The 22,849-nt window shown below is 39.8% G+C and overlaps 1 protein-coding gene and 1 pseudogene across 3 annotated transcripts in view; both read left to right on the top strand.

Annotated features, from left to right (window-relative positions):
• Positions 1-22,849, top strand: part of ANKRD26 (ankyrin repeat domain 26) — a 100,512-nt gene that overhangs the window by 14,861 nt on the left and 62,802 nt on the right. For both annotated transcript variants that reach the window (XM_011969107.1, XM_011969106.1), the window contains exons 6-12: positions 1,483-1,513; positions 5,168-5,240; positions 6,634-6,694; positions 6,787-6,989; positions 15,197-15,326; positions 17,709-17,770; positions 20,120-20,213. In XM_011969107.1, coding sequence (XP_011824497.1) covers positions 1,483-1,513; positions 5,168-5,240; positions 6,634-6,694; positions 6,787-6,989; positions 15,197-15,326; positions 17,709-17,770; positions 20,120-20,213 — 654 coding nt within the window. The remainder of the gene's footprint in view (positions 1-1,482; positions 1,514-5,167; positions 5,241-6,633; positions 6,695-6,786; positions 6,990-15,196; positions 15,327-17,708; positions 17,771-20,119; positions 20,214-22,849) is intronic.
• Positions 15,569-16,728, top strand: LOC105531220 (annotated as a pseudogene). Its single transcript, XR_001004760.1, has one exon. The product of XR_001004760.1 is annotated as a heterogeneous nuclear ribonucleoprotein A1-like (transcript).

Below are 22,849 nucleotides of genomic sequence, written 5' to 3'. Positions count from 1 at the left end.
GGTTTTGGGCTTTGCAGATAAATATACCCGTTTACAGCACTGGATGGTGGAGTCTGGGCCACACACAGATACACAAAAATAAAATCACCATTTCTATGGAACTCACTCTTTTTTTTTTTTTTTTAAGTTGGAGTTTCACTCTTGTTGCCCAGGCTGGAGTGCAATAGCGTGATCTTGGCTCACTGCAACCTCCGCTTTCTGGGTTCAAGCGATTCTCCTGCCTTAGCCTCCTGAGTAGCTGGGATTACAGGTGCATGCCACCATGCCTAGCTAATGTTTGTATTTTTAGTAGAGATGGGTTTTCTCCATGTTGGTCAGGCTGGTCTTGAACTCCTGGCCTCATGATCTGCCTGCCTCGGCCTCCCAAAGTGCTGGGATTACAGGTGTGAGCCACTGTGCCCGGCCTAGGCCATGTAGTCTTTGTCGTAGCTATGCAACCCTGCCATTGTAAGGTGAAAGCAGTCATAGATTATATGTAAGTTAATAACATGACTGTGCTTTAGTAAACCTTTATTTACAAAACCATATGGCTGGCTGGAATTGGCTTGTGGCCTCTAGTTTGCTGGTCCCTCATATATACAGGATAGATGGAAGGTAAGCACGTAAAGAGATTGGGAAACAAAGGAAGCTTTTGCAGCAGTCAGTCATAGTTTCCTTGTCACTAATCCTTGGACTGGTATTCATCCATTATGAGGTTTTCACCATCCATGGTGAAATACATACAGTTAGGAAGCTCAGTTTATTTATTTTATTTTGTTTATTCTTTTAGAGATGAGGTCTCACTATGTTAGGCCAGGCTGGTCTCAAACTCCTGGCCTCAAGCGATCCTCCTGCCTTGGCCTCCCAAAGTGCTGGGATTATATGCATGAGGCACCATACCTGGCCAGTTTATTCATTTTAAAATGTTGGTCTTTTTCTTCATGTTACGACTTTTTAATTAGTTTTGCTTAGATTTTTTTTTTTCATTTAAGAAATAACATTTAAAGTGCATGGGTTTTTTTTTTTTTCTTTGTGAAAGCCATCAGTTCAGAGTCCATGTTTAACTAGGAAATATAAACATATTAAGTAAATAACACATTAAGTAAATGTGTTTATATTTCCAGGGGTAGTGGAAATGTAAGGCAGAGGCAGAAAAGCGGTACAGTTAAAAGGATTTAGTGATTATTGAGTGTAAAAAGTTAGGGGGCAGAGAGGAATCTCAGATGATTCGTAGGTTTCCAGGTTGTGCACAAGCATTTAAACTGGACACCAGGAGTAGGAAATTGTCAGGTGAGTAGAGAAGACTGGCAGGTCTTCAGGGAAGATTAACTTTTTTCTATAATGTGAGTTTAATGGAATATTTATGTAGGATATTAATTCTATTATAGTCTCCAGATATGGTCCCAGAGGGATACTTTGTAACAAAGCATCAGTCTTATGCTTTAAATTATATATATTTTTCTATTGTTGATTTAAAATGTGTTTTACTTTTCTCTTTAATAGTGGATGAGAGCTCTGAAGACTCCTTAAGCAGGTAGTATCTTACAGATTTTAAAAAATACATTTAAAGGAATACGGAGAAAAGAAACTGTCTGTTGAGTGCTCTACTCTGGACTAGACACCATATTATGTGCTTCTCCATATAGTTATCCCAACAGCTTTGCAAAGTATCTGTGCTATTATAACCCAACTGTGTGGTTCAGAGAGGTTGATTAATTGGCCCATGACATCACAGTTAGCAAGCACCCGACCCATGATTTGACTTAGCCTGCTTGGCTCCCAAATCCTTTCTCCTGCCCCTCAACATAGATTGATAGAGACCTGTAGCACTGGATCAAGGTACAGGTCCAAATCAGATCAATTCAGAGACCTTCATTTAGTTATGTGTTAACTCTCAGAGTTTTTCTTAGGGGCCTGGTTAATCCAACAATTTGTCCTAATATGTTTGATAATTGCAGTGGTAACTACTTTGATTTTATCATCAAATGTTTTAGGCCAGATCTCACTTAGCTGTGGCCACAGGGCCATACATTTTACATAAGCAGACCACGCAAGTCCTAGGAAGGAATTATTTTACTGAAGGTGAAGGCTATCTACCTGTAGACCATATTGTGTTAATTGTATTTAGCATGTAGTTAGAGGATATTTCAGATTTATTTCTCTACCTACTGACTTCCCAGTTTGGTTTTCCCTTTAGGCTAGTACTGCAGCTCCATCAGAGTTGCTAGAAAGGATATGATTTTGTTTCTCTCTCTTTCTTTTTTAAATGACTGCATAGGACCAGGCGTGGTGGCTCATGCCTGTAATCCCAGCACTTTGGGAGGCTGAAGCGGGCAGATCACGAGGTCAGGAGATCGAGACCAGCCTGGCTAACATGGTGAAACCCTGTCTCTACTAAAAATACAAAAAATTAGCCAGGCATGGTGGCATGTGCCTGTTGTCCCAGCTACTCAGGAAGCTGAGACAGGAGAATCGCTTGAACCTGGGAGGCAGAGGTTACAGTGAGCCAAGATTGTACCACTGCACTCCAGCCTTGGTGACCGCACGGGACTGCATCTCAAAAAAAACGAAAAAAAAATCAAACAAAAAAAAAACCAAACAAAAAAACTGCATAGTATTCTATGGTATATTTATACCACATATTCTTTATCCAGCCAACTGTGTTCTATTATTTTTTTCCATTTCTGCCAGCTGTATTCCCCATTTTCCTATCAACAGAATCAAAGCACCTAGAATTTCAGGATTTTAAGGAACCAGACTAATCAGAATGCTATCTAGTACTTCAGTCTGTGTTTAACATTTTGGTCAAATGGTTCCGATGAAGAACCTAAAACTCAGATTAAGGGGATTTATTTGGATATGATATTCGAACTCATTTCAGAGGCTAGTACTCTTCCTTCTTTATCATCCTACAGGTTAATATTTTAATAATAGAAAGGGTGAGTGGATCTAGTGAACACAGTGGAAGAGGAAAGAATGAAATTAGCAGAGGGAGGCCAAGTTTGAAGAGAAACAATACTGGGTTGGATAGGAACAGGGCTTTTGGAAAAGAGATCAGAATATTGGGGTTTCTGACAAGTTCGATAATGATAAATTATAGGAATGAAGGATACAGGATGTTGGGAATTACCTAGAAAGGCATATTAAAATAGGGAGTTCAGGGGAGTCCTGAACAGGTTGTTGCTTTTCTTGTATAATTGGAAGAACCGACAAACTCTCAGGGTTTCTACTGAAAAATGTTAAAATAATATGAGCCACTGGGAAGAGTCTACAGCCAATAGGAATGTGCTGTGACTACTTCTGCCTCAACTTATAGAGTGATGGCTTTGAGCCCCTCAAGTACTTTGGAGCTGGAGGCTGCTGAACTCCATAGATCTGTGGCCCAGGGCAGGTGTCCCCTCACCTCTGCCTCTTTTCCCAATTCTCTGATGTCCTTCTCATGGACATGTAGGGTAGGGCAGGAGTAAGATTGGCTGGCAAGTCAGTCACAGAGTTACCCAACTCACAGAGTTGGTAGTTGGTAACATGCCTTTGCTGGTGGCAGATGACGGAGACTCCATTTAGCTTGTTTTCCAGGAGCAGAGAAATAGAGAGCTCCTACTCTTGGGCATTTGAGACCATCCTTTCAGGAATTTGTGCTTTCATAGGCTGAAGACTTAAAGGTTGGAGATGCTATGGAGCCCTGCAAAAGAGGGATCTGTAAGTGGGAGCTCATAGGAAGGAAGGTGTTTAGATAGTACTTAGGGAAATACAGGTACAACTACCAGGACTCTTTCTCCAGCAGTCTTTCTCTTTGGGTATCTGAGTGCCTATAAATATTTTTAAGGGCTTGCTAGTTTAAGGCAGGACCTCTATAGGGAAAATAATTGGATTTTATAACCTTTAATGTTTTAGTATTTCTGGTGTGAGTAGTCCCAACAACAGCATATACATTTGTGTTTTGACTTTTGCCCATCTAGCTTTCAAACATTTCAGACATTGCAGGGGACTCCCTATACTGTTTTAGGGTGAAGGAAAACAGTGAGGCCTTAAGTGGTTTTCATGTTGAAGAACCAAGACTGCCGTTTTTGAGTGACACAGATTAGTCTTTGAACTGGAGATAGATATGTGGAGAAGGGACAGTGTATCTTTCTACCTTGTTTTATTTATTTATTTATTTTATTATTATTATTATTATTGTTGTTGTTGTTGTTTTTGAGACAAAGTCTTGCACTGTTGCCCAGGCTGGAGTGCAACGGCACGATCTCAGCTCACTGCAACCTCCACTTCCCGGGTTCACACAATTCTCCTGCCTCTGCCTCCCAAGTAGCTGCGACCACAGGTGCACACCACCAAACCTGGCTAATTCTTTGTATTTTTAGTAGAGATGGGGTTTCACTATCTTGGCCAGACTGGCCTTGAACTCCTGACCTCATGATCTGCCCGCCTTGGCCTCCCAAAGTGCTGGGATTATAGGGATGAGCCACTGCGCCCAGCCTATTTATTTATTTTTATTTTTTGAGACAGTGTGTCACCCAGGCTGGAGTGCAGTGGCATGATCTTGGCTCACTGCAATCTCTGCCTCCCAGGTTCAAGCGATTCTCTTGCCCCAGCCTCCTTAGTAGCTGGGATTACAGACATGTGCCACCAGGCCTGGTTAATTTTTGTATTTTAGTAGAGACAGGGTTTCGCCATGTTGGCCAGGCTGGTCTCGAACTCCTGGGCTCAAGTTATCTGCCTGCCTCCACCTCCCAAAGTTCTGGAATTACAGGCACGAGCCACCGCATCTGGTCTCCACCTTGTTTTAGATTTATCAGATTTGTGCTGGTTCAGGTAACCAAAGTTAAATCAGCTATTAATTGGATTTTCAGTTCAGCCTTCAGGACAATTTGTGAAGACAAAGTATTCCCAGGCTCTGCCAATGTCTTGGCTGTCACTATTAGTTAAAGAACTAAGGTTGAGTCTTTACTGAATGTTTTATAGTTTCGGAGAGGTAGAGGTAGCAATAGGTAACTAAAATAGTTTTCAAAAACAAGGTCAAATTTTAATTAGATCAAGAAGCATCATTTAATATACAGATAGTTGACCTTTCACCAGGGTTTTGTTTTTTTGGAGGGGGCATCCAGATCGAAAATTGTAAGCTGGTTTTTGTTTTGTTTTGTTTTTAAAGAAATGAATTCACTCATTTTTATATATTTTTGTTCTAAAGGCTTTCTGGCAAACCAGGCGTTGATGATTCATGGCCTACCTCAGATGATGAAGACCTCAATTTTGATACCAAGGTAAAGTGCTCTCTCATGAACTTAATTTTCTTACGCTGAATCTAGTTTCATATAGTATTCTCTTAAAATTTAGCAGTGGTCTACTTACTACTGTTTTCTGTTTGTAATGGAAAGGTGGTCAGAGGAAGCCATTTTATAGAAATATGGCCAGTTGAATTCTTTTTTTTTTTTTTTACTTTGGTAAATAACAAAGGATTGATAAATAATTTGAGGGAGTGGGGATTGCAAAAAAAGAATATTCTGGAAAATACATAGTGACAGGAAAATTATATTGGGAAAAGTTTTCCTATAATAGAGGAAATATGAAATTTGGTCAAAGTTTATATGGATAAGCATTCCTACTATGATTTTAAAATCTTTTTCCATTTTTCTGTCTCTGTAGTAAGAATGTTACAGCTTTCAGAAAGTATTAGATAATCATTTTTAACTAATTGGATGACTTAAAATTAAACTCTTTACTACAGAAGTATTTTTTAAAAAACTGGTTGTAAATACTAATCAGTATTATCAGGGATATTCTATGAACAAAAGCCTGTGTTACAGGTGTGTGTTTCTCCATGTGCCTTATTATACTTAAAGCTTTTCCTTTTCTTCCTTAACTTAAGCTCACACTTGATTGATAGTCATGCCTCTATTTTTTTTCTCCCTACACTTTCATCTTTTAAAAATGATTTATCTCAGCCTAAATGTTTCCTTACAGAATACATTTCTTCAGTGTCTGTTTTTTCAGTCCATGTCTGTCTCCATTTGCAACATATTTAGGTGCAGCTTTCTGTTTAGTAGTTATGTGTGGCTTTTGTTCAGCAATCATCGCCCCACAAGGATTATTTTTGTTTTTTTCTTTCTTGTAAGGAGCTGAATTTATGCAATCATTTATTTTTAGCTTTTTGACAGAATAGAAGCAGCCTATACTATTTGCAGTGCCAACCCACTTAAATAAGATACACTAAGAATAAAATGCTCACAGTTTTTATCACAAGAGGTAATTCATGCAAATATAAATCATGCATACACATTTCAGAAAATAATATGTAATTAATTTATATGTCTTAATGTTTGACTTTTATAATACTCTACCTAGGAATACATTTTCATTCTAGGCTACTGTGGTTAAGAAAATAATCGAATAGATATCATAGTATTTATAAAATAATCAACTAGGGGTAAGGGGAGTAACCTTTGCAGGATATCTGTATCATCTCTCATAATCCTTACCCCATGAGAAGATGTAGTAAATGGCAGAACTGAGGTTTAAATCTACATCTGAGTGACTCCAAAATCTGTGTTCTTTGTGTTAGATCATGTAGTAATTTGTCACTGTCTATTACAGTTATTTGATCAAATTTGATACTTGTTATTTTTAAAGCTTGTTATTCTTATTTTTGTTTTCTAGAATGTCCCAAAACCAAGCTTAGCAAAGCTAATGACTGCTTCTCAGCAATCCAGGAAAAATTGTAAGCTGTTTGAAAACTGATCATTCTTGTGTTATTCACTGATTCTTAATTACAAATATTTTCATTTACTCTTTATTTTGTTTTTACTGTAGTAGAAGCAACATATGGCATTGTGAGAACAGGAAGCAGAACTTTGTTTGAGGATAGAGATTCTGATAGTCAAGATGAAGTTGTGGTTGAAAGCCTTCCTACAACATCAGTCAAAGCCCAGGGCTTTTCTCATCCTACCTGTCAATCACCTGACCCCCTTCCAAAACCTTCCCACAAGTCGTTAGCAAACCCTGGTCTTATAAAGGTAAGTTTTTTTTAAAAAACTTTTTTCACGTACCCTTCCCCTGCCCCCACAATCTTCATAATGATGTGTCTATTGGGATGATCATACAGTTTTTGTTTCTAATTCTGTGTATATGATGAATCACATTTATTGACTTGCATATGTTGAACCATCCCTGCATCCTTGAAATGAAACCCACTTAATCATGGTGAATTATTACTTTGTGATGTGCTGTTGGATTCGGTTTGCTAGTATTTTCTTGAGGATTTTTGTATCTATATTCATCAGAGATATTGGTCTGCAGTTTTCTTTTTTTTGTTGTGTCCTTTTCTGGCTTTGGTATAGTGTGATACTGGCTTCATAGAATGAGTTAGGGAGGATTCCCCCCTTCTCAATCTTTTGGAATAGTTTCAGTAGAATTGTTACCAGTTCTCTTTTGAATGTCTGGTAGAATGTAGCTATGAATCCCTGTGGCCCTGAGCTTTTTTTCTTGTTGGCAGTTTTAAAATTACTGATTCAGTCTCACGCTTATTACTGGTCTGTTCAGGATTTCTGTTTCTTCCTGATTCAAGCTAGAGGAGTTATATGTTTCCAGGAATTTAGCTATTTCCTCTAGATTTTCTAGTTTGTGTGCATAGAGGTGTTTATAGTAGTCTTGAATGATCTTCTGTATTTCTGTGGTATCAGTTGTAGTGTCTCCACATTCATTCCTACTTGAGCTTATTTGTATCATCTCTCTTTTCTTAGTTAATGTAGCTAGTGATCTATCAACTGTGTTACCTTTTTAAAAAAATCGTCTTGCACGGTGGCTCACTCCTGTAATCCCAGCACTTTGGGAGGCCTAGGCGGGCAGATCACCTGAGGTCAGGAGTTCGAGACCAGCCTGGCCCACATGGTAAAACTCTGTCTTTACTAAAAATACAAAAAAAATTAGCCGAGCGTGGTCTTGGGTGCCTGTAATCCCAGCTTCTTGGGAGACTGAGGCAGGAGAATCACTTGAACCCAGGAGGTGGCGGTTGTAGTGAGCCAAGATCGTGCCATTGCACTCCAGCCTGGGTGACAAGAGTGAAACTCTGTCTAAAAAAAAAACCAAACAAACGAAAAACAAACTTTTTGTTTCATTGATCTTTTGTATTGTGTTTTTGGTTATAAATACATTTAGCTCTGCTCTGATCTTTGTTATTTCATTTCTTCTGCTAGCTTTGGGTTTGGTTTGTCCTTGTTTCTCTAATTTCCTAAGGTGTGATGTTAGTACTGATTTGCTATAACAGGTTTTGATAATTTGTAGCACTGTTACTTATTTCAAAACATTTTAAAATTTCCTTCTTGATTTTATTACTAACTCCGAAATCAGGAGCAGATCATTAAATTAAATGGAAATTACTATATGTTTGTATAATTTTGAGAGTTCCTTTTGGAATTGATTTCCATGTATTCTGCTGTGGTCTGAGAAAATACTACATATGATTTCAGTTTTTTAAAATTTATTAAGACTTATTGTATGGCCTGTCATATGGTCTGTCTTGGAGAACGTTCCATGTGCTTATTAAAAGAATGTATATTCTGCAGTTCTCAGGTAGAATGTTTGGTAAATATCTGTTAGATTCATTTGTTCTTGAGTGCAGTTTAAGTCCAGTATTTTTTTGTTGGCTTTCTGCCTTGATGACCTGTCTAGTGCTGTCAGTGGAGTGTTGAAGTCCTGTACTGTTATTGTGTTGCTATATCTTTTCTTAGGTTTTCTTAGGTCTAGTAGTAATAGTTTTATGAATCTGGGAGCTCTGAAGATAGGTGCGTATATATTTAGAATTTTTAGATCTTATTGAATCAATCCTTTCATCGTTATATATGTGACTATTTTTATTTATTTTTACTGTCGTTGCTTTAAACTCTGTTTTATCTGATATAGGAATAGTTTCTCCTGCTCACTTTTGGTTTCTCTTTGTGTGAAATATCTGTTTCCACCCCTTTATCTTGAGAGTACAGGAATCCTTACATGATAGGTGTGTCTCCTGAAAACAGTAGAGAAATTTGGTTTGTGATTTTTAAAAATCCATTCTGCCAACCTGCATCTTTTAAGTGGAGCATTTAGACCATTTACATTCAAAGGTAATTTGAGATGTGAGGTGCTATTCCAGTCATTGTGTTGATTGTTATTTAGTGACTTTGTTTCCTCTATTATGTTTTGTTTTATAAACCTTGTGAATTGTATGCTTTCAGAAATTTCTAATCTGTTTTGTATCAACCTTTTATTTCAATATTGAGAACTTTTATATATATTTCTTGTAGGGCTTGTCTAGTATTGACAGATTCCCTCAGCATTTGCTTCTTCAAGAAAGACTTTATTTTTCCTTCATTTATGAAACTTAGTTTTGTTTGATACACAATTCTTGGCTGACAATTTTTTTCCTATTTAAGGAGGCTGTATATAGGACTGCAATCCCTCCTGGCTTGTGAAGGTTTCTGCTGAGAAGTCTGCTGTCAGTCTGATAGGTTTTCCTTTACAGGTTATTTTTAAAAATTATTTTTTTTAAATTTAATTTTATTTTATTCTTTTTATTTTTGTCTGATTGGATTAATTTGAAAGCCTTGTCTTCAAACTTTAAAGTTCTTACTTCTATTTGGCATAGCCTACTGTTAAAACTTCCCACTACTTTTTTTTTCCCCCTTGAGACAGAGTCTCTCTCTGAAAAAAACTTCCCCCAAGCAGAAGGCCTGCAGTCTGGTTTCTTTTTTTCCCTCAGGGTGCCCTCTCAATGTGGTGCATTCCTTCCCCTGGGAGTAGCAGCCCTTGAGGACCTGGCTGCTGTGACTCCTGCTGCTCCTCTGGGTCTAGCCACCCAGTGGGCTGCCATACTCCAGGGTGGTGCTGGGGAATGTCTGCAAGGGATCCAGTGAGATGACCTGTCCTCGAGTCCCCCAGCAGTGGGTACCAGCACCTGCTCCGATAGGGTGGGAAGGGGAATGACGTAGACCCTGTGAGATTTCCTTCATTACAAATAGCCTTCGTGTGTTTTCTCAAATGCCAGCTGCAGTATTAATGTGCTGGGCTCATAGACAGACGCAGGACCTCGTGGTTAGCCAGAATGGTGCAGGCCGTGGTGATAACTGAGGATGCACAGACGTTTCCTTCTTCCTTGGTACTGTGTCATTGTGCTTGCAGATGCTGTGCTGGTTGACTTTTAGCCAGGAGGTGGCGCTTGCAAAAGAGCGCCAATTGCGGAGGTAGTGGTGGGATTTGTTTGCCTTAGGTTACTCAAGGGAAATACTCTGGAGTCTCAGACGATGGTTGGGGCCATCGAGCTCCCAGAAGTCCCTGTCCGTTGTGTTATGTTAGCATGGCAGGTGGAGTTAGCAAAGCCGGGTCGGGGCTGGGTGAGGCCAGTCCACACTCTGGCTCCCCACATGTGGGCGCAAGCAGCGGCCCCACTGGGGATCAGAGGGCAGTTCCCTGGCTGCTAGAGTAATGTTCCAGGGAGGAGCTCAGCTGCCGCTGCTGCACAAAAGAATCCACAGAAGGAGCCGGGGGTGTCAGGCAGCAGTAAGTCTCACTCATTTCTCACGGGCTTGGCAAGGCAGGTCTCATACCTACAGGGTTCTGCTAGCAGCAGCTAGTTGGATTCCAGTCAGCCTGTGCTTGGAACTCAAAATTGCCCCGGGCCATAAGCCTCCCTGAGGTACAGGAACCTTACTTTCAAGCCACGCCCCTCCTGATCCACCTGTGGAACAAGGGGCATCCAGCTCCTGCAGCCTGGACTATAGCACACTGCTTGTTCACCCCGTGGTTCTGGCCAACGGGGTCATCTCCACTCAAGATAATATGGCAGCTCTCATTTGGGAGCTTCTCTCCACCTGTGACGGCAGCCTGAGTTAGCTGACTGACTTCTGGGAGGATGCCTGTGAGGTAGGATCAGGAATGTTTCCCTCTGTCCTTGCTAGAGTCAGGGAATGCATGCAAAGTGTGTGGGGATGCCACTCCTTCTCGTGGGCTCCCCACTGCTCACTCAGCTCCAGCGCGTGGGGAGTTAGGGCTTCCCTGTGACCTGGATTGCCAGGCTTCCCAGTGGAAGTGTGTGTCCCAGAGACCGTCTCTCCCGTTCACACTCTGGAGACTCACGATTTTCTACCTGGTTCATTGTGTACACTGCTGCCTGCCTGTTCTTTCACAGGGTCTCTGGTTTCTTTAAATTTTTCTGTTAAGGTCCTGTGTTGCTTCTTGGAAAAAAGTTTGAAGCGCAAATCCCTCCACACTATTTTGTCTTTCCAGATGGGAGAGGCTTGGTCACAGTGCCTCCCATCTGTCATCTTGGGAAAAAAATTAGAGAAAATTAATTTTAGTATAAGCATTCTTAGAGAAATGAATGTAGCAATTATTTATTTCTGCAGATACTCTGATTTATCTTGTGCTAATAATTAATATCTGTGTGTAATGGACATATATGCACACACCAAATGAAAGCGATCAAAATTTGTTATTGCTTTCTAAAATAAACTGCGTGTTATAGAATCATAAGGAAGGAAAGATTGTCAAGGGGGTTTACAAAATTATCTCTGGGCTCGGCGTGGTGGCTCACACCTGTAATCCCAGCACTTTGGGAGGCCAAGACGGGCAGATCACGAGGTCAGGAGTTGGAGACCAGCCTGGCCAACATGGTGAAACCCTGTCTCTTCTGAAGATACAAAAAATTAGCTGGGTGTGGTGGCGCATGCCTATAATCCCAGCTACTGGGAGCTGAGCCAGGAGAATTGCTTGAACCTGGGAGGTGGAGGTTGCAGTGAGCCTAGATCACGCCATTGCACTCCATTCTGGGCAGCAGGGCGAGACTCTGTCTCAAAAAAAAAAAAATCTGAAAGATGATTTTTCACTTTAAAAAGTATCTACAGCAATGAGGATATTTTATATTCTCATCAGGAAGCTTTGTTAACTTTATTATTCTTAGTTGTTAAACCTTGCTCATAAATTCATTCATCTCTAAAACTCAGAATCCTGTTGACTTGATTTTTTAGTCCTTTTCTCTATGTGAATACTGGTCTTGCTTGATAATCATAGATATATTTGAAGACTATTTGAAATCTTCAACTTGGATAGTCATAGCTTTCTTTTCTTTTCTTCTTTTTTTTTTTTTTTTTTTGAGACGGAGTCTTGCTCTGTTACCCAGGCTGGAGTACAGTGGCAGGATCTCAGCTCACTGCAACCTCTGCTTCCTGGGTTCAAGCAGTTCTTGTGCCTCAGCCTTCTGAGTAGCTGGGACTACAAGTGTGCACCACCACACGTGGATAATTTTTATATTTTTAGTAGAGATGGGGTTTTGCTATGTTGACTGGTCTTGAACACCTGGCCTCAAGTGATCCACCCACCTCAGCCTCCCAAAGTGCTGGGATTACAGGTGTGAACCACCACGCCTGGCCTTTTTTGTTTTGTTTTGTTTTGTTTTTAAATACAGAGTCTCTGTTACCCAGGCTGGAGTGCAATGGCATGATCAAGGCTCACTGAAGCTTAAATCTTCTGGATCTGGCTTCAGCCTCCCAAGCAGCTGGGACCATGGGCATGCACCACCATGCCCAGCTATTTCTTTTTTTGTAGAGATGGGATCTGGCTATATTATCTAGGCCGATTTTGAACTCCTGGGCTCAAGTGATCCTCCCACCTTGGCCTCCCAAAGTGCTAAGATTGCAGGTGGGGCCCACTGCACCTATTCTCAAATGTTGAAATATGTAATTGAAACCTTAAATCCCATGGTTTTTTTCCCTCTTTGCCTTTTCATTTTCAAAATTTCAGAGTTCTGTGTAGGTTCATATTATTTAACTCTACCAGTTTAGTGTATTTTACAAATATGTATATACTTAATTCCTATGCTTTTCCTGAGGTCATCTACTTCTACTCTAAATGTATTTATCCAAATCTGTCTTCTAAATCCCCTGCGTAGGCTGGGTCCAGTGGCTCATGTCGATAATTCCAGCACTTGGGAAGGCGAAGACTGGCGGATCACTTGAGCTCAGGAGTTGGTGACCAGCCTGGTGACACAGTGAAACCTAGTCTCTGAAAAAAACCCACCAAAAACCTAAGTTCCCTGGGTGCCTCAAATTTTATAGTAATATGTCCCAAACTGAAGACATTGTTCCTGACTCTTTCCTGACTCTTTGTAATTTACTCTGTCCTCTGGTTTCCTCATCCCAGTAAATAACACCTAGGAAGTAGCACTGAAACATAGAAGCAGGAGAAATCTTGCACTCCAGTTTTCCCTCAAATTACGAATCCAGTCACTCACCAAGTTCTTTATTTTCTACCTGCTTAGCCTTTCTCATATCTTTTTTTTTTTTTTTTTTTTTTGAGATGACGTCTCTCTCTGTTGCCCAAGCTGGAGTGCAATGGCATGATCTCTGCTCACCGCAAGCTCTGCCTCCCAGATTTAAGCAGTTCTCCTGCATCAGCCTCCCGAGTAGCCGGGATTACAGGCATGTGCCACCACGCCCAGCTAATTTTTGTATTTTTAGTAGAGACGGGGTTTCACCATGTTGAACAGGCTGGTCTTGAACTCCTGACCTCATGATCTGCGCACTTCTCGGCCTCCCAAAGTGCCGGGATTATAGGTGTGAGCCACCACGCTGCGCCCGGCCTCATTTCTCATATCTTGTTATTGCAAATCACTTTTTTTTTTTTCTTTTTAGGATGTCCAAAGAAAATGTGACAGTTCACTTTCTGACCTGTAATTTTGGAATAATCTTTTCTATTTTTGTGCTGACCACTCCCCCCACCCCCATGTCTATCTGTCTTTACATTGCTGCCAGGGTGACCTTTCTCAAATGTATTTGTGATGCTCTAACTCACCTGCTTACTGACTGGATCCCCAGTACAGGAAAGGGAAAGTTCACATTCTAGCCTAAATCAGGTCCTTGGTGGTTTGGCCTGATTTTCCTGTTTTATCTCTTCATCCTATTCCCTCTGACTGTGTTCCAGTTTTACCACATTACTTTGGTACCCTCATTTGTCATGTTGTTTCATGCCTCATCCTTTTGTTTATGGTGCCCTTTCTAGAAACCTTTTACATTCCCACTGTGCATGTATTACTCCATTGTCACACTGCTAAAAAGAAATACCCTAGACTGGGTAATGTATAACAGAAAGAGGTTTAATTGACTCACAGTTCCACATGACTGGGGAGGCCTCAGGAAACTTACAATCATGGCGGAAGGCAAAAGGGAAGCAGGCACCTTCTTCACAAGGCCATAGGAGAGTGAATTAATATAGGAGGAACTACCAAACACTTGTAAAACCATCAGATTTCATGAGAACTCACTATCATGAGAACAGCATGGTGGAAACCACCTCATGATCCAGTTATCTCCTCTGGTCTGTCCCTTGACACATGAAGATTGCAATTCGAGATGAGATTTGGGTGGGGACACAGAGCCAAACCATATCACTGCACTGGGTCTGCCTCATAGTATGGCCCTATCTTTGCATCATTTCCTGAGCTTCCCAGGTGGAACGGACTGTTCTCTTTTGTGCCCTTACTGTCCTTTATTCACTTTAGTTGTAGAACTAGTGAATTATACTTTTCTGTTCTTATTTGTTTTTATTTATCTCTACCCACACTTGATGAATATAGGACAGAGTCTGTCTTCTGTTTATATTTTTAGTTTTTCCCAGGATAGTACCTGTGATGTGATAGACACATAAGTGTTTATTGTCTTACTGACTGGTATAGTTTGGATGTGTGTCCTGCCCCAAATCTCATATTGAAATGTAATCCCCAGTGTTGGAGGTGGGACCTAGTGGGAGGTGATTGGATCATAGGGTCAGATTTCTAGTGAATGGTTTAGCACCATCCCCGTTGGTCCTGTCCTTGAGAGAGCAAGTGAGTTCTCTTGGGATCTGCTTCTTTAAAAGTGTGCAGCACCTCCCCACCTTGCTCTCTTGCCCTGGCTCTGCCATGTGAGACACCTGCACCCTCTTTGCCTTCTGCCATGATTATAAGCTTCCTGAGGCCTCCCCAGAAGCAGAAGCTGCTATGCCTCCTATACAGCCTGCAGAACCATGAGCCAATGAAACCTCTTTTCTTCATAAATTACCCAGTCAGGTGTTTCTTTAAAAAAAAAAAAAACTGTGACCCCATCTTGGATGACCAGGTATTTCTTTATGGTAGTGCAAGAACAGACTAATACAGTGTCTGATTGAATAAGTAAGTCAATAAATACAGTGTTTTCTGAATTTTTTTTTTTTTTAATAGGAAGGACCAACAAAGCCAGCCGTTGGAAAAAAAGAAAATGGTATTGATATTATTGAAAGTGCTCCACTAGAGCAAACAAATAATGACAATTTGACTTATGTTGATGAAGTGCACAAAAATAATAGAAGTGGTAAGTTAGTGGATATCTCTGAATATTTTTCTATCCTTAAATTCTATTCTGAGGGCCAGATGTGTTGGCTCACACCTGTAATCCCAGCACTTTGGGAGGCTGAAGTAGGTGGATCACCTGAGGTCAGGAGTTAGAGACCAGCCTAGCCAACATGGTGAAACCCTGTCTCTACTAAAATACAAACATTGGCCTGTGGACGCCGCCGAAGAAGCATCGTTAAAGTCTCTTTTCTCCCTGCCATCATGTCTAAGTCAGAGTCTCCTAACCCGAACAGCTGAGGAAGCTCTTCATTGGAGGATTGAGCTTTGAAATAACCGATGAGAGCCTGAGGAGCCATTCTGAGCAATGGAGAATGCTCATGGACTATGTGGTAATGAGAGATCCAAACACCAAGCGCTCCAGGGGCTTTGAGTTGGTCACATATGCCACTGTGGAGGAGATGGATGCAGCCATAAATGCAAGGCCACACAAGGTAGATGGAAGAGTTGTGGAACCAAAGAGAGCTGTCTCAAGAGAAGATTCTCAAAGACCAGGTGCCCACTTAGCTGTGAAAAAGATATTTGTTGGTGGCATTAAAGAAGACACTGAAGAACATCACCTAAGAGATAATTTTGAACCGTATGGGAAAATTGAAGTGATTGAAATCATGACTGACCGAGGCAGTGGCAAGAAAAGGGGCTTTGCCTTTGTAACCTTTGACGACCATGACTCTGTGGATAAGATTGTCATTCAGAAATACCATACTGTGAATGGCCACAACTGTGAATTTAGGAAAGCCCTGTCAAAGCAAGAGATGGCTAGTGCTTCCTCCAGCCAAAGAGGTCGAAGTGGTTCTGGAAACTTTGGTGGTGGTCATGGAGGTGGTTTCGGTGGGAATGACAACTTCGGTTGTGGAGGAAACTTCAGTGGTCGTGGTGGCTTTGGTGGCAGCCGTGGTGATGGTGGATGTGGTGGCAGTGGGGATGGCTATAATGGATTTGGTAATGATGGAAGCAGTTTTGGAGGTGGTGAAAGCTACAATGATTTTGGCAATTACAACAGTTAGTCTTCAAATTTTGGACCCACGAAGGGAGGAAATTTTGGAGGCAGAAGCTCTGGCCCCTATGGCAGTGGAGGCCAATACTTTGCAAAACCACGAAACCAAGGTAGCTATGGCGGTTCCAGCAGCAGCAGTAGCTTTGGCAGTGGCAGAAGATTTTAATTAGGAAACAAAGCTTAGCAGGAGAGGAGAGCCAGAGAAGTGACAGGGAAGCTACAGGTTACAACAGATTTGTGAACTCAGCCAAGCACAGTGGTGGCAGGGCCTAGCTGCTACAAAGAAGACATGTTTTAGACAAATACTCATGTGTATGGGCAAAAAATCGAGGACTGTATTTGTGACTAATTGTATAACAGGTTATTTTAGTTTCTGTTCTGTGGAAAGTGTAAAGCATTCCAACAAAGGGTTTTAATGTAGATTTTGTTTTTTTTGCACCCATGCTATTATAGTCTGATCGTGATGCTGAATAAATGTCTTTTTTTAAATATGCTGTGTGAAGTTAGTCTACTCTGAAGCCATCTTGGTAAATTTCCCCAACAATGTGAAGTTAGAATTCCTTCAGGGTGATGCCAGGTTCTATTTGGAATTTATATACAACCAGCTTGGATGGAGAAGCCATTGTCTTCGGAAACCTTGGTATAGTTGAACTGATAGTTACTGTTGTGACCTGAAGTTCACCATTAAAAGGGATTACCCAAGCAAAATCATGGAATTATTGGTTATAAAAGTGATTGTTGGCACATTCTATACAATATATCTAAATTGAATAATGGTACCAGATAAAATTATAGATGGGAATTAAGCTTGTGTATCATCCATTATCATGTGTAATTAATAAACAATTTAATTCTCTTGAAAAAAAAATACAAACATTAGCTGGGTGTGGTGGTGCATTCCTATAATCCCAGGTACCTGGGAGGCTGAGGCAGAGAATTGCTTGAACCCAGGAGATGGAAGTTGCAGTGGGCTGAGATTGTGCCACTGCACTCCAGCCTGGGTAACAGAGTGAGACTCTGTCTCAAAAACAAACAAACAAACAAAAAAAAAAAACCCTGTATTCTAAGACAACCAATTAACATATGCAGACCCAAGTATTATATTCATTTTAAAAATATTTTTCTTTTGCTGTCTTTCTTCATATTACCAATTTTTTCCTGAGACTGCATCAACCTTGTGAAATTCTTTTTTTGCTATTATTTTTATTTTATTGAAATACTCATGAATGGAGATAGACTTGTATATGTATTTAATTTTTTTATATTTTTTATTTTTGTAGATATATGTATTTAAAATTTACAATAGTAAATGTTCTCATGCATATATATGTGTATCACATTTGATAGATATGATGTCCGCATTAGGATTAGGACAAGAGGAAGATATAGAATCACCTTGGGATTCTGAGGTACTGTCTATGGTTGTTACTGTTATTTTAAAATATAAGCATTGAGTGATGTTTAAAACTAAAGGGATGCTCTGACTTGACTTTTTTACCTCTGCATACATCCATAAGGAACTACTTTCTTATATTTTTCAGTGTATAATTAATGTGCTAAGTATGTTATTGCTACATAGAATAATTCTGCTAATTTGCAGGATTCATTTAAGAATCCAGTGTAGGATAGTGCAAAAAAAAAAATAAGAACAAAAAAGGCTTAGAAGTCACAAGGAATTAGTATGGGTTCTGAAGTTAAGTTTATCTAAAAACTAAAGAATTATTTCAAGTCAGCTGGGCAAGGTGACTCACGCCTGTAATCCAAGCACTTTGGGAGGCCGAGGCGGGCGGATCATGAGGTCAGGAGATGGAGATCATCCTGGCCAACATGGTAAAACCCCGTCTCTACAAAAATACAAAAAATTAGCTGGGTGTGGTGGCGTGTGCCTGTAGTCACTATTCGGGAGGCTGGGGCAGGGGAATCGCTTGAACCTGGGAGGCAGAGGTTGTAGTGAGCTGAGATCGCGCCACTGCACTCCATCCTGGCAACAGAGCAAGACTCCGCCTCAAAAAAAATTATTTCAGGTTAACCTATGGCCATGTATATGATTCTGTGTTACGTATGGATGAGTAAAAGTCCTAATGAGATTCAGAGAGAAACAGTTTGGAATGTGGTTTTTTTTCTTGACAACTTAGAACTTGAAAAGATAATGTCTGGGACTTTAAAGTATTAATATATATTTGTATAGATCTGCAGGGAACTTTCAGGAGAAGGAAGAATATGGAGAATAATAACGATTTGGTTGAGTGGTATTGTAATAAGTAGAAATGATTTTCAAAATCATTTCCAGTGACTTAATAAATATTCAGGGTACTTTTTGTAAATGTGAAGGCAGTAGTGTCAAGAAAAGAATGGGAAAGTTGGAATAGAAATGTGGATTTCTAATTTGGGGTATAAGTTTCACTAGACAGTTACTGGAGATATCTTATAGGAATATAGTGAGTTGACACTTGAGACCTTCCCAATGAGATTTTAAATGTTTGAGCTTGAATAAATTGAGTACCAACCACGTGCTAGACTATTAGACACTGCATGTACAAGGTGAGGGCTTATGCTCTAGTAGTGGGAACTGAAAAACAAGTAAATCACAAACACTTATAAGTCACTATAAGTGCTTCATGTGAAGAAAACAGAGTATTAGGTTAAAGAAAATTGAGGGAGTTTGTAGTTAGGATGGGAATTGGAGTGGGAGTGAAATTCTGTAGTCAGAGAAGATCTTTCTGAGTGTGACCTTAGAGTGCCAACTAAAGGAAGAGAAGGAGCAGCCATCAGAAAGGCTAGGAGGAGGGCATTCTGGGCAGAGGACACAATCATCAGATCTGTTCATCATTTTACTCTTAACATCTTAGAATGACCAAGAAGCAGGAAGCCGGGTAACCATCATCATCGTCATTTTTATTATTATAGTGCATAGAAAAGAAAATGTGCAAATAAATGCCTGGCACATTTCACATGCTTAATACATAAATGTTCTTATTCTTCTGTTTTTATGAAGGCTTGCTATACTTCTTTGAAATTATTTCTTAATTGGGAAAGAGTTTATATTCTGTATCTTATATTTCCTTGCTTTTCTTTAGACATAACATAAAGCAAAGTTTTTCTTACTGCTTTGTCATTTTAGTCAACCATTTTCCTATCATAAAAGTTTTATCAAAAAGTATTTAGATTTTTCTAAGCCATTGTTTACTTAAATGAAGCAGCTTCTGCAGTGTTCTGTTTATACTTAACAGGACATACTCCAGTTTCTTATCATGCCACATATCTTAACACTAAAAATTTCTATAATTAGAAATATTTTAAATATTTAATGCTGTACTATAGGGAGTGTATTCTATTTTTTAAAATACACTTTTTTTTCTCTCTTAATCAGGCAGCCCCCAAACCAGAATAGGTTCAGAGAAGCTCCCCTCTTATTTTTGGTGAGGAATACAAAGTAGAGTTAGGTCTTTTGATATTAATTCCTCATTGAACTGTGCACATAAGTTAATATTTTGTCTGTTAATATGTGTCCTTAGGCCTTCTGTGTTTGGTTTGCAGAGTCAATAGTCATCTGAAGATGAAAGATAAGCTTAATCTAGTGAGCATATGTGAGGTTCTTTATTGAAATGTTTTGGTTTTCAATACATACTTATCTTATTTTTAAGCCTAATTGCTTTTAAAATAGGAAGTTCATATTATATTTGAAAGTGATTAGAAAATCTTTAGCAATTCATTCTTTTTGTAAAATTGAAACTCATTATTGATATTAATTTTAACAGAGTATCTCTGAGAATTTTCCACAGAAGTATGTTGATCCTTTAGCTGGGGCTGCATATCGAAAAGAAAAAAATATAGGAAATGAACAAGCAGAAGGTAAGAGCTATATTTTATTTTAAAAAAGCCATTGGACAGAGTGTTTATTTAAAAACATGACCGTTGCTATATTCTAATAGCCAAAGAAAATCACCTATTAAATACATAGTAAGAATAAAAAGAGGTGAAATTGTGATAAGTTATATATCTTATCTGTCAGCAACAGATTAAATTGCTAGTGCCAGTAAGGGAACTGAATTATTAGATCCATTTCAAAATACATTAAGACCTGAGGGAGCCAGGAAATAAGGAAGAGGAGAGGAGTAAAAGAGGACATGAGAATGAGGAAGGCAGAGAGTACAGGGAGCGAATGAAGGACAAAGAAGCAAGTGTATGTAATGGAGAGTGGCAAAATAAAATAATTCTAGGGCCAGGCGCGGTGGCTAACGCCTTTAATCCCAGCACTTTGGGAGGCCAAAGCGGGCAGATCACTTGAGGTCAGGAGTTCGAGACCAGCCTGGTCAACATGGTGAAACCCTATCTCTACTAAAAATACAAAAATTAGCTGAGTATGGTGGCAAGCACCTGTAATTCCAGCTACTTGGGAGGCTGAGGCAAGAGATTTGTTTGAACCTGGGAGGTGGAGGTGACAGTGAGCTGAGATCGCGTCACTGCACTGCAGCCTGGGCGGCAGAGCAAGACTTCATCTCAAAAATATAAAAATTAAAAAATAAAATAATTCTTTAGAAAATGGAAAAGCAGGGTATTAGAAAGGTAGGAAGAGTTTAAAATGAGCTTCAAGTACCAAAACTTGTTGGAGAGAAGTAGACCAAAATTTATCCACTCTTCCTATCCTCCTCACTGTTGGGAAGGCAAGGATGGAAGTACTGGACCATTTATGGCACGTTTCACTTGCCATAGATGAATACAGGCATATGTGGTCAGCCATACATATCTATAATTTAATGTCATAGAAAATGTTACATCAGGCTGAGCATGGTGGCTTACACCTGTAATCCCAGCACTTTGGAAGGTAGATCACCTGAGGTCAGGAGTTTGAGACCAGCCTGGCCAAAATGGTGAAACCCTGTCTCTACTAAAAATACAAACATTAGCCAGGCACGGTGGTGCGTGCCTGTAATCCTAGCTACTTGGGAGGCTCAGGTAGGAGAATCACTTGAACCTGGAGATGGAAGTTGCGGTGAGCCAAGATTGCACCACTGCACTCCAGCCTGGACAACAGAGCGAGATTCTGTCTCTCAAAAAAAAAAAAGAAAGAAAGAAAGAAAGAAAATGTTACTTCATAGGATAGTATCTCAAAGGCCAAAAGAAGAGAACTGGAAAGAAGAGAGTAGGGTTGGTTATGGGGAGCTCAAGGAAGACATACTCTGATAAAAAGCCCACTAGCAACTTCGTGACTTGTAATATAGTTTCAGTTTCGGGGACATAGTAGGGAGGAACTTGATGCCAGATTCCAAAAGGGCAATCTAACATAAAAGAATGTGGAAGCACACTAAGTATGGACCAGAGCTGCTTAAAATTTAGTAAATCAGCTGGGAATCTTGTTAAAAATGTACATTTTGATTCAGCAGGCCTGGGGTTCTGTATTTCTAATAAGTTCCCACATAATGCTGATGCTTCTGGTCCTTGGACCACACTCTGAGTAACAAGAGTGTAGGCTTCCTTTTTGAGACATCTGAAAGAAGAGTTGTTCCACAAAAATTCGAGGCATAACAGGATCAAGATAAAGCATTATTTTTCTTTTATTTCTGAGCATGTTTCTAGTCAGAGGAGAAGGAACAAAGAGATGGAGGAATAGAAATTGTAGATATAAGATAACTATTGTTAAATGAAGAGGAAAGAAGTGCTGAGAATATTCCATAAATAGGATGTAGAATGGGAAGAATCAAGACCACAGATCTAGAGATTACTTTTGCAAAGGAAGAGATTGTGAATGGAGAAAGAGAGGAAAGAAAGAAGTTAGTTGAGTCATTTTGGAGTTACTGATGAGGAAACTTGAGAGAACTCATTTCCAGATGGATTCAGTATATTTACACTCAAACAGACGATTAGATCATTTCTGCTCCAGAGATTATTACAAGCAGGAGGGCATGCTAGAATTGGGGTAAACTACAGTGATTCATATCTCCTCTCTGTAACTATCAGACATCAAACAGATATGTTGCTTTGGATAGATCGTGGTGGTTCGCCTGTCACTCAGCACTTTGGGAGGCCAAGGTGGGTGGGTTGCTGGAGCCCAGGAGTTTGAGACCAGCCTGGGCAATATGGCGAGACTACATCTCTACAAAAACATACAAAAATTAGGCATGGTGGTGCATGGGCCTGTAGTTCGGCTATTCAGGAGGCTAAGGGAGGAGGATTGCTTGAGCCTGCGAGGTTGAGGTTGTAGGGAGCAATGACCCGTGATTGTGCCACTGCACTACAGTCTGGGTGACAGAGCGAGACTCTATCAAAAAAAAAAAAAAAAAAGGATACATGTTACATTGGTATTAGTTAATCAGATGAGTTTTATTTGAATACAGAAGCACTGGCTTTTTTCTTAAAGAAAGTTGCTTTTTGGTAATGATAGCTGTTTCATAAAATCCTTTAGAGGCTAACATGATATTTTAGAAATGAAAAAATTATAGTTAATTCCTTGAATACTAAAATTGTTGTTTTCTTTTTTTTTTTTTTTT

Source organism: Mandrillus leucophaeus, unplaced genomic scaffold (genome assembly GCF_000951045.1).
Source record: "Mandrillus leucophaeus isolate KB7577 unplaced genomic scaffold, Mleu.le_1.0 Scaffold872, whole genome shotgun sequence".
NCBI classification, from domain to species: Eukaryota; Metazoa; Chordata; class Mammalia; order Primates; family Cercopithecidae; genus Mandrillus; species Mandrillus leucophaeus.
This window is presented reverse-complemented; position numbering and strand designations above follow the sequence as displayed.